At 33.7% G+C, this 15,553-nt stretch overlaps 1 protein-coding gene across 1 annotated transcript in view; it reads left to right on the top strand.

Annotated features, from left to right (window-relative positions):
- The window catches only part of pyd3 (beta-ureidopropionase pyd3), a 224,886-nt gene that overhangs the window by 40,917 nt on the left and 168,416 nt on the right, over positions 1-15,553 (top strand). Inside the window, exon 3 of the mRNA XM_090409693.1 lies at positions 1,434-1,528. Coding sequence (XP_090265819.1) covers positions 1,434-1,528 — 95 coding nt within the window. The remainder of the gene's footprint in view (positions 1-1,433; positions 1,529-15,553) is intronic.

The following is a 15,553-nucleotide window of genomic DNA, read 5'->3' as shown; positions in this document are numbered from 1 at the left end:
TAAAAGATGAAGGTGAAGAATCACTGCTAAAATATCATTGGATATAAATTTTTGATACCAGAAAGACTCGCAATTGGAAACTGAGTAATGCATTTTAACATTTTTTTTTTTTAATTTTGTCTTTATGAATAACAAAAAATCGTTTCTAAAACTGAAATGTGATGATCCATATAATGCTATTTGGCTAGAAACGAAAACCAAAGGACATATTTATTTCGATAAATATTATTTAAAAATATAAATATTCGACATAATATTTTCAAAGCAAAAATTTTAAAATTCTGAAATTCGAAAAAAATTGTTTCTACATTATAAGTAAAGTGAAAGAACAATCAGTGCAACTCTTCCGGTGCACTGATTTATAGAATAAAATACACCAAATTTACTATCAGTAAATAGATTCATTGCAAAGGCTGATTGGTGGTCATTTCAGGATTGATTTTTTTCGCATATGTGAAATTCATTTCAATTTTTGGGAAGAGACACAATAAATCATTTTAGAGGCAAAAAAGGTCAAATAGCTTAGGACAGTAAATGAAATTCTAAGCAACACAATAGACGTAAAGACAGGGGGACACAAAGTTCACTCAGCAACAGTTAATCCACTAATGGCTATAGAATAGCCGTAACGAGATTAACAGTGGAGGAAGGTAATGGTATGATAAAAGGCAAAATACCAACAAAGTTTTGATCCATGAAAAAAGCTAGGGAGAGCTGACTATTTCATCCATACCAGCCAGTTGGTTGGTTAAGAAGGATGTGAGGTATAGTTTCTTTTTTTGGGACATGTGGTGTAGAATGGTCTGTTAAGTGTTTTGAGTATGTCTTTGGCTCAGTTGTGTTCAAAACGAGATATGGTAGGTATGAGTGACTGAAAGGATCTTCTCTCAGTGAGTCCTCAACTCTAGAAGGGACTGCATGATTATGTTTATTGTTTATTTATTTATATGCTTAGTTATTTATCTGCCTTCATCAGTTGAACAGCTGTTAGATAGTTGTCTGTCTCATTTGTGTTTAATATAAACTGTTTTCCTTGCCATGCTTATCTTTGTTTATTGTGACCAGATAGAATTAGTGGCATTACATGGTAATTGCCAGCTTTTGCTAACATAGTGTTTATTTAAATTAAGGGGATATTAAATCCCACATTGTTTTAAAACCGAATAAAAAACTCAAAGATTGGAATCAGAGAGTTTCATGCCAAATATAGTGTGTTTAGATAGTGTTTAGAGCATTTAGTTTCATGCCAATAGAGTGTTTAGCTTCTGTGCAGAGCTATTACATGACCAGTCACGCTTTTAGTATTAGTTACTAAATATCACATTGTGTTCATGAATTACCGTCACCTTATTTAATGTGTGATTTTTCATTTATTCTACTTGCTACAGGTTCCATAGCAGTGTGATGTGTGAATTGAATATTTTATCTTTCAGCAATGCCCTTTGCCTTCTGTACACGTGAAAAAGTACCCTGGTGTGAATTTGCTGAGTCAGCTGAAACAGGACCCACAACGCACTTTTGTCAGCAGGTGAGATTCAACACTTGTTTTAAATTAAATATTAAAGTATTATGGATCCTTTTTTTTTTATTCATATTATATGCAGGAATATGCAAAGGGTAATCTACATGCAAAGTCATTTATGACTAATTTTGTGTATGAGATCATTTGACTTTGCTGTGTTGCGCTAAGTACCCATTACATTTGGAATGCATATCCTACCTTTGTACATGGGTGTGTGTGTGGGGGGGGGGGGGGAGAGGGATATCCTGCCTTAAAATTATGTCATGAAGTTAACATCTAGATTTATTTTTGAGTTTTCATCAGTATAAAAAAAAAAAATAAGTGGCTATGCTCCAGAGATGTAGAGAAGCGAGTGTAGAGTAGATTTAAGAAAATTTTTTTTTTATACAGAGGGCGGTAGATAAATGTTACTGCTAGAGTGTGTTGTAAATGCTAAATATGTGAATGAATTCAGTATGATAGATGTGTTGCTGGTTGCAGAGTGGGAAGATGACCTCCTGTAATGGGTCTGTTGACTGAGTTTTCTAATAAGAATAATAAACTCATGAAATTAACATGAATTAATAACAGAAGCATAGCCCTTACTATGCAAAAAGAAACTGTATTATATGTTTACTAAACTGAATTTGAAGAAATTTTGGAAAGCTTTTAACTTGTTGTAATATTATGTTAGACAAATTATATTAAAAATATGAATAACAGTTTAACATATGTAAAATTTAGGGATTTATTGGTTCTTATCTTATGATTTGTTATAAGGCATCATTAGGACTTGAAAAATACTCACCCACTTGCCTCTGGTGAGTATATGCAGACTGGACAAAATAGAATACTTTGTATTTAATAAAAAATAACTTCTTAAACAAAATCATTTTTTTTTTAACTTTAATAATACACCGAAGAGTATGCATACAATAAAAGGTCATTCTTTCTAATAACAAAAATTAATGTAACAAGTTATATTTTTTAAAACATCAATGTTTTTATCATTTTTCCTATTTTTATTATTTATTGACTACTACTCAGAATGATGATTAGTGGCTGTATCTCTATAAAGCTACTAATCACTTTTTGGGATGCCTAGTGACTTATTACATCATATCATTAAAAAAAAATTCAGTAATGGATGAGTATGATATTTTTGTGGTGAGTAGGATTTTGTCAGGCCCTGGCATCATAGACAGCTTGCTATAAAATCATAATTGTGAATTCAAAATGTGACATATTTCACTATTTGAATGTAATTGTCACACGTTTCTTGAACTGCTACATGTTTATAACTCAAATTTTGATCACAGCTGTACATGCAAGAAATCTGCTTTTAGAATTCAGTGAACATTCTTAAACATCCATTACAGCAAGATTAGTATTATTGCATGGTTACCTCCATGAAGTTCAAACACTTGTTGCAGGAGACCCAAACTATATACACTGTCTTTTGTACCTCTCCTTGAACTCACTAACTGACAGAGCATTTACAACTTACTCTGGCAATCCATTCTATTCATTCACTACTCCAAATGTCCGTGCGGTTAGCCTAGTGGCTTTGCGCTTTGCAACCATATGCCTGGGGAAGGAGTGTCCTGGGTTTGACTCCCGTCGTCGACGTGAGGAGCTTAAGGATCTTCCTCACCCATAGCCAAGTTAGCCGGTCTTGGACGCAGGCAGTATTGTTTTTCCGCCAGTTCATCTGGCGTTTTTCATCCCGCAAGCAGGCAAACCAGTCCCGTGAACACACGGATCTACAGCCATAAATACTTAACCCCTCGTGAGGGGGCTCAACTCGCCCCAATAGGGACGGGAGAGAAAAGAGAGGAAACTCCATATGAATAAATAAATAAAACTACTCCAAATTATCAGAATGGATTCTTCTTCCTCTGCCATGTGCAGAAGTGATGAGGTGTCTCGCATCTGTGGTTGAACTATGCCTGCCCGCTCATATTCTTCAGTTGATTTTATAATCCATTCCTGCTATTTTTCCGTTGCTGACATGGGATGTCGAAGACAACATTTGTGATGGTGATCATTCTGCCATTATTGCACAATGTCTTCACATGAACCATGTTCTCCTACACGAATGCCCATATGGAAAATAAAAGAGGCTGACTGTGAAATACTTTTTCCGATCTTCCAAAATTTAATGCTGATACAGTCAGTCAAACATCTATCAGTGAAGTATGTAACAGATTGCATTGTCCCAGCAGCAACAGCCTCAATTCCAAAAACATCGTCTCAATTTTCATTCTATCCAAAGCCTTGAATGGAACCAAGAGTGCCAGACAATAAAGATCAACACCGAGCATGGAATATATTTTGTAGATACCCCACTATATAACATACTGTCTCTTATCTGATGTCCTACGTCAGGGTGTCCAACCTGTGGGCCATGTTCAGCTCTGGACTGTTAGTAATCAGGGCTGCATTTATACTTTTTGAGGCCCTAGGCGCATCATCATTATGAGTCCTCAAAAGAACAAGTCTATTTCAGTTAATCAAATTCATATGCATTTTTTTTTAAGTATATTGAAAATAAAAGTTGACATTTCCATAATAACTAATTTTAATAAAATGAAAATAACACAACATTGGTATACATATATTTGCATTTAATAAAAGCATAAAAAAAATCAGTTCTAATTTAAATTAAAAAAAAAAAAATAATAACTAAAAGTTTTTTTTCTGCTTTGGTTTTAGCTAATATATCTGTAATGTTCATAATTAATAGAGTCCATTACATCTGATGCCATGCATAATAACAATAGGTCACTTATTTAAATTAAGGGTGATATTAAATCCCACATTGTTTCAAAACCGAATAAGAAACTCAAAGATCAGAATCAAAGAGTTTCATGCCGAATATAGTAAACTATAAAAGTACCAGCGAATACAAGCGTATGCCAAAGCATGTAGTCCAATACTAGGGCAACTCGTTGCAAAGGTGGGGAAAGTTCTGATCACTATTCTTGGTATTTCCCATAATGTAAAACCCATCTCCTAGGAGATGTATGATGTTATACATTATGGTGGAAGGTCACTACCCAGACCGGTTTCTACCTTTATTGAGGTCTCATCGGTGAGTAGGTAGACCAAATTAATACCAAGGATATAGCGAAAAGAACTTATATACTGCTATATGAGTTCTCCAAAAAGGTGAACACATTAAATTACTTAAATAAAGAGCCAATAGGCTTCACTTCGGCGATGTAACATTATTTAAATTAAGGGGATATTAAATCCCGTATTGTTTCAAAACCGAATAAGAAATTCAAAGATCGGAATCAAAGAGTTTCATGCCAAATATATGGGTTTTACATTATGAGAAATACCAAGAATAGTGATCAGAACTTTCCCCACCTTTCCAACGAGTTGTCCTAGTGTTGGACTACGTGCTTTGGCTTACGCTTGTATTCGTCGATACTTTTATAGTTTACTATATTCGGCATGAAACTCATTGATTCTGATTTTTGAGTTTCTTATTCGGTTTTGAAACAATGTGGGATTTAATATCCCCTTAATTTAAATAATGTTACATCACCGAAATGAAGCCTATTGGCTCTTTATATTTAAGTAACAGGTAACTTGTTTTATTTTGGTGCAAGTTGCTTCTTAAATAAATTTTTATTCATTTCTACACTGAAAATGAGCGTTCAGCACTTGTTTTAAATAGGCATTGTCAAAAATATTTTTAGAATTGTTTTTACTTTTGGAAAAGTAGACCTTACCCATCGTTTATAAATCTGTACATATTTTAATTGAAAAATGTTGAAACATTTTCTTCCTTTATCATTATTAAAAATTGCTTAACTTCATCAATAATTTTTGCTGAGTTCAATATCAGTTCCATAAGATTGTAAAATTTTTAATACTAGTAACAAAGTACTAGTTACTAGTTACAAGTACTAACTTGTACTTGTCTTGATCTATATCTTTCTTCAAAAACATGTCAAACGTATCTAATATGTCTAAATAGCTTTTTCCTTTTTTATTAATTTCCAAAATTAGCTTATTGCAAATGATATTAAAAGTATTAACAATGAAATTTTCTTTGCCATGTAATATATGAGTAATCTCATCATATGAAATTTCGTCATACATTTTTTTCCTGTTATTTTCACTCTTTCTTTTCTTCTGATCTCTAAATTTTGTCTCATCTATTAATAAATTCACTTCTTCATTTAAAGTAGCAAAACTATTTTTTATATCTTAAATAAAATCAACTAAAGACTATAACAAATTATTAGCTAATGAGAAATCCATATTGGGATCTTGTGGAGATTTACTAGTAGCATTTATTCGTTGTAAAATTTTGTCCCATAAAACATCGTTCAAGTAATGCCTCTTTTATGTCCATGGTTTCAAAGCAATATAGCTCTTGCGGACCACCTCATTTCACTTAGTCTTTTAAATGTTAAAGATTTTTTTTTTCTAAATGTTTAAGAGTATACCCCATCTTCTTGTTGGTGATGAAAAGTAATTATATACATTTTGAATAAAATAAAAATATTGCACTGCTTCCAGACAATATTCCACTGTATAGTTGCCAATTAAATGGATCAATTAAATTTCAGTGGATCAAAACTTCATCTGCATTCTACTTTTTACCATGCAATTACCCCCTCCCTCCCTTTTTTTCCTACACAATTATTGTGTCTCTTCCCAAAAATAAAAACGAATTTCACATGTGCAAAAATAATCAATCCTGAAATGACCAGAGATCAGCCTTTGCAATGAATCTAGTAAGTAAATTTGTTGCCTTTTATTCTTCAAATGAGTGTAACGGAACAAGACAACTTTATGTTCTTTCACTTTACTGACAATATAGAAGAATTTTCTTTCATGAATTTTCAATTGTTTGTTCATTTAAAATATTATGCCAAATATTTATATTTTTTAAAATAACATTTATTGAAATAAATATAACATTTCGCTTTCTTTCCTTGCAAAATACCGTTATATAGATCGTCACATTTCAATTTAATAACGATTTTTTTATGAACAACAAATGATGTCAAACTGCATTATTCGGAGTTTCTGATTGTGTCTTTTTTTTTTTAGTATCAAAAATTTATATCCAATGATATTTTAGCAGTCCTTCGCCTTTTTCTTTTGGCTAAAATTGTAGGAGATTTTTTTTTTTTTTTTGTAGGATCCACATTACTATAATATCCTGTTTGTAACCACTGGAGATATGTTGAAAATATAATATGAAGGGTATCCTATACGCAATGATTCAAAATTGATGCTCATTTTGAAGATTTTCTACTGCATCTCCCTCCCTTCTCCTCTCCTGGAACTCAGTTACATAACTACTTTAAATTTCTACTGGTTTGAAAGCTTTCAGACAGTATTTAAAATTACTTCTTTTTTTAATTGAGTTTACCGTTTTGACAAAAGTAATAAAGCAATAATATTGTTGTACTGTCGAAGCTTCTAATTATGTACTATTCTTTGCAATCTGAAATCAATTCTAATGATTTCAATAATAATAATAATAAACATATTGAAAATATAGCAATACTACGCTATATTTTCAATATGTAAAACTGTCTATGCATAATACGCAAAAGAAAATTCAGTAGTGTTATTTTTTTTAATTCTAAATATTACTACGTCTTAGAAATACGCGATAACAATCCTCTTAGCTGGAGGAAAAACTAAGTCACTGCTATTGAGAAAGACAAGAGAGAACGTTTCCCCAGAAATCACACTAAATTGCCTCATGCTGTTGTGCAAAAATACATTCAAGTCTTATTTTGTTTTCGATTGTTGATAGCAGACATCCTAACACAGAAAAACTGACATTTCTTTTACAGGCTGATACAGTATTTATGCAAAAATGATTTCTTAATTTATAGTGATCGGTTTCACTTTTATTATTGAAAAATTACAAATTATTTGATACAATTATCGGGAAATAAAGGATTTCAATTATTTAAAAGAAAAGGCGCATATGTATTACATAATCATATATTTTTTGGGGAAGGAGGGAGGATTATAGACCATTCCTTTCTGTTCAAGTAACAGTCTGTAAGCTAACGAAAATTATTGAGAAAGTGAGGAAAGAACACGTCCAGTAGACACACTAAAAAGTGCCTAACAATAGCCAAATTATTTATTTATTTTACACCTTTCTGATTGATTTACAGATGTTTGACACATTTTATTCTGATATTGCTTTTGTAGGATGAAACTCTTTTTTAAACATCAGTTTCCCCAATATCACATAATTTAATGATTTATACTTATCAAGAAATAATATAAATGAGAAAATATTCAAAATTTGCTAATTTTATAATAGTCACAATTTAATTTCCTATCGGAATATTAAAATTTTCTGGTACAGTTACTTTGGAAAAATAAAGAATTGAAACAAAAAGAAAGTGCACATATATTACCTAGTTTGTGTGGTGATAATTTTGGGAGGGAGTTAGCCATCAAAGGCGAAATACAATTTTAATTCTATTATGAAAATTTTGAAAATAAAATTTCAGTTTGATTCATGCACCTATACATGTTTCGAATGATAAACTGTAGGGAAAGTATCGCTACTTTAAAAGCCACATAATATCAAAATTTGCCAAAAATATGTACATAACAGTTGACTTCATAACTGCCGTTTATTTGATTTGTAGTGAGTGATTAGGCCAAACCAAGAAAGTTGAAGTGTGAAAAACCTACAGATTATTTTATAAAAATTCTGTATTATATGATATGATTCAAGATTTATGTATGAAACTCTATAAAGTAAAATCATAAAAGTGCGAACCTTGGCGCAATCTGTGAACTAACCTTCTGCTAAGATTATGAATAAAAAATACAGAAAACTTAATTTCGGCAGATGACCGCTCTATTTATTTCAAGATTTGGATTTTCATGAATTCATAAAATAATTATCTTGAACCAAGTTCTGGGAGAATAAAATGTATTGGCGATTAAAATTATTAACCAAAAAATTGATAGCGACATTGATCTTCCAAAGTGATACAATATGAAGTGAAGAAAGTATGAAAAGATTTCTTATTTTGCACTGGCATTAAATTAACAACTATAATTATACTATAAAACAAGTAGTAAAAATGAATATAACTCATAGGTATTTAGTCTAATATAACTTAAATTCCGGTTACAAGCAACTGTCTTTCTTGCTATAGGCAACTGAACGTAGCTACGTACTCCAGGTAATCTAGTTAAGTGTTCTTTTCAGCGTGAAGGATTATCTCACCTTCTAATGGACTTGACGGTCAAATTATGCTTCTTAGCCATGTTCTTTCAGCAGCAAAGTCCTTTCCTTTGAAAGGACAGTGGATTTCAAATGGAGGAGGAGGCCTCACAAATTTTTCAGCGGCCTCTAGTTTTTATATTATGAATTTAATATTATTTAAAAATAAGTTTTATTTTGCAACTATAACTAGACTGTTTTTTATATTGTTGTTTCTGAGGAGTAAGGTTTTAAAATGTGGCCCCCATGGAGAGTGAGGCCCCAGCTTGCGCTTATGGTAAATGCAGTCCTGTTAGTAATGCAGCCCCATAAGATCTTAAACTTTTAACATTATTATGTAATGCACAAAAATACGATGGCTTTCTTTCCTTTTTGATACAGGAATTGGAGTGTAGGTTTCAAGATTTCAGAAAAAATTATCAATTTTTTTGTATATTTGCGACTCCATTTTCAGTCGACATAAATACATTACCTTCGAATTTTTTAATGGAATGTAAAGATTTGTAATCAGATATTCAACTCAAAGAAATGTTTGATCATGTCTCTTTGCTAGATTTTTATAAGACCTATCTTCCCAGAGAAAAATGTCCTTCATTTCACAATCATGCTTTATTCATGTCATCACTTTTTGGTAGTATGTGTACATTTCTGAACAACTATTTTCAAGAATGAAGCATACAAAGAGTAAAGTTAGATCAAAAATTTCTGATGAGAACCTTGAGCTCGCTACGAATTGCAACCACCTCCATCGAACCAGACATTGATGCATTGGTTTCATGTAAACAAGGCAAATATCTCACTAGTTTTGTGTTTATGCTGCCCTCTTTTTTTTTAATGTTATAATAAAAATGTTTAAAAAATAGTTTTTTTTTTAAATAAAGGAAGTTTTGTTACTTATGTACATTAACTATATTATACATTTTATATGTGGCCCAAGATAATTCCTCTTCACTCAATGTGGCCCAGACAAGCCAAAAAGTTAGACACCCATGTCAGACATGATGTGCTTTTGCTCAGGCCAAAGCATTTTATGTGAGATATCAGAAAGAGTCAAAAACAATTTACCTCGTTGATTAATCAAACAACAAGTGCAAAAATTGTATGGAATAAAATCCAGAAAATGAAATGTAGGTACAGAACACACCATTTATTTATATTAGACTATAATATATGTGTTCTTGCTGATCCCAAATGTGTTGCAGACACTTTGGGAGAAGACTTTTCCAGAATTTCAGCAACAACTTCATACCTTCCTGAGTTTTTAATATTGAAAAAGCAACAAGAGTGGTTAAATTTTTCTACCAATGGGCTTGAGCCATACACTTAGCCATTTGTTAAGGAGGATTAAAAAGACTTTTACTGTCTCACCCTCGTAAGTAGGTTGTGATGACATCCATTATGAAATGATAAAACATCTTCCATCATCTTCTATGGGTCTCCTTCTCTCGATATATAACAGAATACTTCAGAGGAAGAGTTTCTGGATTCTTAGCATAAGTCTGTTGTCATTGCTATCTCAAAACCAGGAAAGGATCAAACACAAGCAAATCATTATCTGTCTATTCCTCTGACCAGCTGTCTTTGTAAGATATTGGAGAAAATGGTTACCAGATCTCTGTGGTATGTAGGAAGTAACAATCTTCTCTCCAATATGCAATGTGTGGCTTTCAATTTTAGACCATTTGGTCCATTTAGAAACTTGTATAAGGAGATGCATTCCTGAAACAAGAACATCTGGTTTCAGTGTTCTTTGACATGGAAAAAACTTATGACACATGGAAATGAGGCATATTAAAGATCTCTATAACCTAGATCTCAGAGAACAACTTCTGGTATTTATTAAAAACTTTGTCCTGGCAAGCTTTCCAAGTCAAAGTGTGAAATATGCTATCTTGGCCATATGGTCAAGAACAGCATGTTCCCCGAGGCTGTCTTAAGTTTGTGTATTACAAGGATCACTCCTTGGTCTGCTGTTATTCAATCTGATGCAATGATAGGTAGGGTAATCATGAATGCGGCTGATATGCTTTGAATAGGCTGGAATTGTGGACATGAGAAAATGGATGTCATTTCATTTCAGTAAACGTAAAGTCATGCACTTTGGGGTGATTAGATATATAATGTCATTGGTGGGATTATGCCAGAAGAAACTGATCAGAAACAGACTAGGGATCTTGGAGGGTTAGCAGGTAGGAAGTTGAAGTTCAGGGGCCATGTAGCAAATATTGCAAATTCAAATCAAAAGATAATTGCAATTTAAAGTATACATTTTTGGTCGTTTTTATAATAGAAATACAATTTTATTAATACAGACCAGTATTTTACAATAAACATTTATTAAAACCTACCAGTTTCGCCAGCAAACTGTCTGGCTTTTTCAAGGCATAACGGAGATATGAAAGTAAATGCAAATTAAACGGAACATAAAAAAACGTTGTAAACCAAACTAGTATCTATGGTTACACGTTTCGCGTGACAGAGATGGCTTATTGTTCTTATTCATTATCACGCATGCGTGTTTGTTGTAGACTTGTAATGTGATTACTGGCTAGCTGTAGTTCAGATTGATTGAGAGAGAGGATCAAGTTTTTCCACGAACTGTTTAGAATTATACCCTGATTTCTGTTGAGGTTTCTGCCAGTTATTAGTACTATTGTGGCTTCCTTAAATACACGATGTCTGTAGTCGTCATCTAGATATGGCATGGAGCTGTTTTGCCAATCTATCGTGTGGTTAGACGTGCAGAAATGATGTGCTAAGCTGGAAGAGATGCTTCTGTTGTGGTTTACATCACCAACATGTTCTTTTTGTCTAATTTCTAAACTTCGTGAAGTTTGTCTGATGTAGGCAAGACCACAGGAGCAGGGAATGTAATATACTCCTGGATATTTGTAGAACGGAACTTTATCTTTTGGAGATCCTAAAACTTGTCTGATGTTGGTGGTTGGTTTGAAGACCAGTCTGATGTTGTGGGCTCTTAGTATTCTTGCTATTTGATAAGAAATTGACTTGATGAAAGGTATCACTACAGTAGAAACGTGCTGACGGTGGGATTCTTCTTGTCTGGGGTTGTCATTGTATAGATATTTTTTGATGATGTTTTGAGGATATCCATTTTGTGATAATGTGTTGGCTATTAGTGAGAGTTCATTCTTTGTATCCTCCCCTTCTGATATAAACTTTTTGGCTCTATGTTTCAACATGTGGATAATACTCAGTTTGTGTGACTTGTGATGGTTTGAAGTATAGTGAAGATATCTTCCAGTATCTGTGGGCTTTCTGTAAATGGATAATTTGACACTGTTAGGTTGTTTTTTTTATCAAAATATCTAAAAAATGCAGTTGGTTGTTGTTTTCTACTTCCAGAGTGAATTTTATCTTGCTATGTATTGAGTTGATTTTATCCACAAACGATTTAAGGTTGTCTAAGCTGTCTTGCCATATGATGAATATATCATCCACATATCTCCACCATGTAGATGGTCTCGGAGAGATTGCAGAGAGAATTTCTTTTTCAAGTTTTTCCATGAAAAGGTCTGCACAAACCTTTTTGTGCAGACCTTTTCATGGAAAAACTTGAAAAAGAAATTCTCTCTGCAATCTCTCCGAGACCATCTACATGGTGGAGATATGTGGATGATATATTCATCATATGGCAAGACAGCTTAGACAACCTTAAATCGTTTGTGGATAAAATCAACTCAATACATAGCAAGATAAAATTCACTCTGGAAGTAGAAAACAACAACCAACTGCATTTTTTAGATATTTTGATAAAAAAAAACACAAACTGAGTATTATCCACATGTTGAAACATAGAGCCAAAAAGTTTATATCAGAAGAGGAGGATACAAAGAATGAACTCTCACTAATAGCCTACACATTATCACAAAATGGATATCCTCAAAACATCATAAAAAAATATCTATACAATGACAACCCCAGACAAGAAGAATCCCACCGTCAGCACGTTTCTACTGTAGTGATACCTTTCATCAAGTCAATTTCTTATCAAATAGCAAGAATACTAAGAGCCAACAACATCAGAGTGGTCTTCAAACCAACGACCAACATCAGACAAGTTTTAGGATCTCCAAAAGATAAAGTTCCGTTCTACAAATATCCAGGAGTATATTACATTCCCTGCTCCTGTGGTCTTGCCTACATTGGACAAACTTCATGAAGTTTAGAAATTAGACAAAAAGAACATGTTGGTGATGTAAACCACAACAGAAGCATCTCTTCCGGCTTAGCACATCATTTCTGCACGTCTAACCACACGATAGATTGGCAAAACAGCTCCATGCCATATCTAGATGACGACTACAGACATCGTGTATTTAAGGAAGCCACAATAGTACTAATAACCGGCAGAAACCTCAACAGAAATCAGGGTATAATTCTAAACAGTTCGTGGAAAAACTTGATCCTCTCTCTCTATCAATCTGAACTACAGCTAGCCAGTAATCACATTACAAGTCTACAACAAACAGGCATGCGTGATAATGAATAAGAACAATAAGCCATCTCTGTCACGCGAAACGTGTAACCATAGATACTAGTTTGGTTTACAACGTTTTTTTATGTTCCGTTTAATTTGCATTTACTTTCATATCTCCGTTATGCATTGAAAAAGCCAGACAGTTTGCTGGCGAAACTGGTAGGTTTTAATAAATGTTTATTGTAAAATACTGGTCTGTATTAATAAAATTGTATTTCTATTCTAGATAATTGCAATGCTGAAACGAACTTTGACATATAAAGATAAGGATATCATTTTGCCTCTTTACAAGGCCTTGATAAGACCTTACTTGGACTATTGTGTGCAGGTCTGGTCTCCTGGTTTCTGTTGCGATTCTGATACAGTGGAGAGAGAGAGAGTGCAAAGAAGAGTTTAAAAAATGATATCAAAATTGTGGAATACTGATTATGAAGACAGATTGAGAATTGTAGACTGCAGACACTAGCAAACAGGAGAAAGAGGGTTGATATAATTGAGACTTACAAACTTCTGAAAGGTCTACAGGATTTTCGTTGATGGAATTTTTTATTTTATGGAGGGTGGAGAAAGTACAAGACAACATTCTTGGAAGCTGAGAATGAATGCCACTAATAAGGGGGTGAGATTTAGATTTTTCTGTTATAAAGTGGTGTGTGTCTGTGTGGTTAGCCAAGTGGCTATGCGCTTCGTAACCATATGCCTGGGAAAGGAGTGTCCTGGGTTTGATTCCATTGCTGACATGAGGAGCTTAGGATCATCTCAGATATGGCCAAGTTAGCAGTCTTAGGCATGGACTGCATTGTTTATCTGGGGTTTTTCCTACTGCAAGCAGGCAACCGGCCTTAAGAACATAACGCTTCTACAGACATAGGATACACTGCAAGGCATAGGACCAACCACCTTATCCTCATATAATGGTTGTGGTTATAAGGAATGGAAACCCCTCAACACTGTAAAGGTAAAAGAGGGAAAAATTAAGAAAAAAAGAAAGTGGTGTGTGATTGGAATGGATTACCATTGGATGATGTGTGTGCAAACAGCATTAATCATGAACAAGTAAGACAGCTGGTGTATGTAGTATGTTGCCTCCCTCGGTGAGTCCCTGACTCCCTGGAGGTCTCTCTAAATAATAATAATAATTCTATAATAATGTAGTTCTGCAGCACTCCTATACCAAGAAATTATATATACTTTACCCAAGGAAGCAAAACAGTGTTTTGCAAGTGAAATGTATTCATGTCTGAGCAATTTCTTGGTATCTTTTAATGTGAACCAAGGTAAATATCTTTCAACATCTGTCTCTCATCCAGAGATTTTTATGAGTAAGGTCTAGCACCTTTTGGCTATACAGAAGCTTTTGCTAATGCAGAAGTTATGAGATATATATGAGTTCTGCATTACTTCAACCTTGGTATCTCTCCCAGGTCTGGCTCTTACTGATGAGACCTCAGTATAGGTTGAAACTGGTCTGGATAGTGGCCCTTCCCATTATTCATAACATTTTACACATCCCAAAGGATATGTACTTTGCATTATGGGATGCATACTAAAGCAAGTAATGTGAAGTCATTAGCCACTATATACAAGTAGCCGAGACATGAATATATTTCACATGCAAAACATTGTTTTTGCTTTCTTGGGTAAAGGATTAAAACTAATTATATAATTTCTTGGTATCTTTAATGTATAATAGAATCAAGGTAAAAAACTTTCAAAATCTTTCTCTCATCTAGCGATTTTTATGAATAAGGTCTAGCGCCTTTTGGCTACTTGTATATGATATATATGACTTCTGCATTACTTCAACCTTGGTATCTGGACACACAAACCAAGCTTCTCATCTACAAGATGGTAATACGCCCGGTTATGACATATGCATCCCCTGCATGGAGTCATACCACGAACACAAACATCCAAAAACTACAGATAATACAGAATAAATGCCTGAGGATGATCTTAGACGCCCCTTGGTACATCAGAAACTCACAAATCCACAGAGAAATCAACATTGCTTACATCTCCTCCCTACTCCTAGATCTTGCTGAGAAATTCTTTGCCACAACAAGCAAGGAAGCCTCAGAATATAACAAAGAAGAAAGACACAAACACAAAAGACCAAAGTCCATCCTACGTCCAGCTAAACTCACAGCCATCAGGTGGCGAGCTTAAAGCTCATTAAACAACCCATTCAAAACACTCCCTTAACAGACAAAGGGGAAAACGAAAAGCATAATTGCTTCACCCATCCAGCCAGTAATGTTATGCGTTTATGCCTTGGTAGTTCTCCTGGGTCTTGCTCCCACTCTGTTCA

The sequence above is a fragment of the Typopeltis vanoorti genome, chromosome 20 (genome assembly GCF_054136105.1).
Source record: "Typopeltis vanoorti isolate ZY-2024b chromosome 20, IOZ_Tvanoo_1.0, whole genome shotgun sequence".
NCBI lineage: Eukaryota > Metazoa > Arthropoda > Arachnida > Uropygi > Thelyphonidae > Typopeltis > Typopeltis vanoorti.
This window is presented reverse-complemented; position numbering and strand designations above follow the sequence as displayed.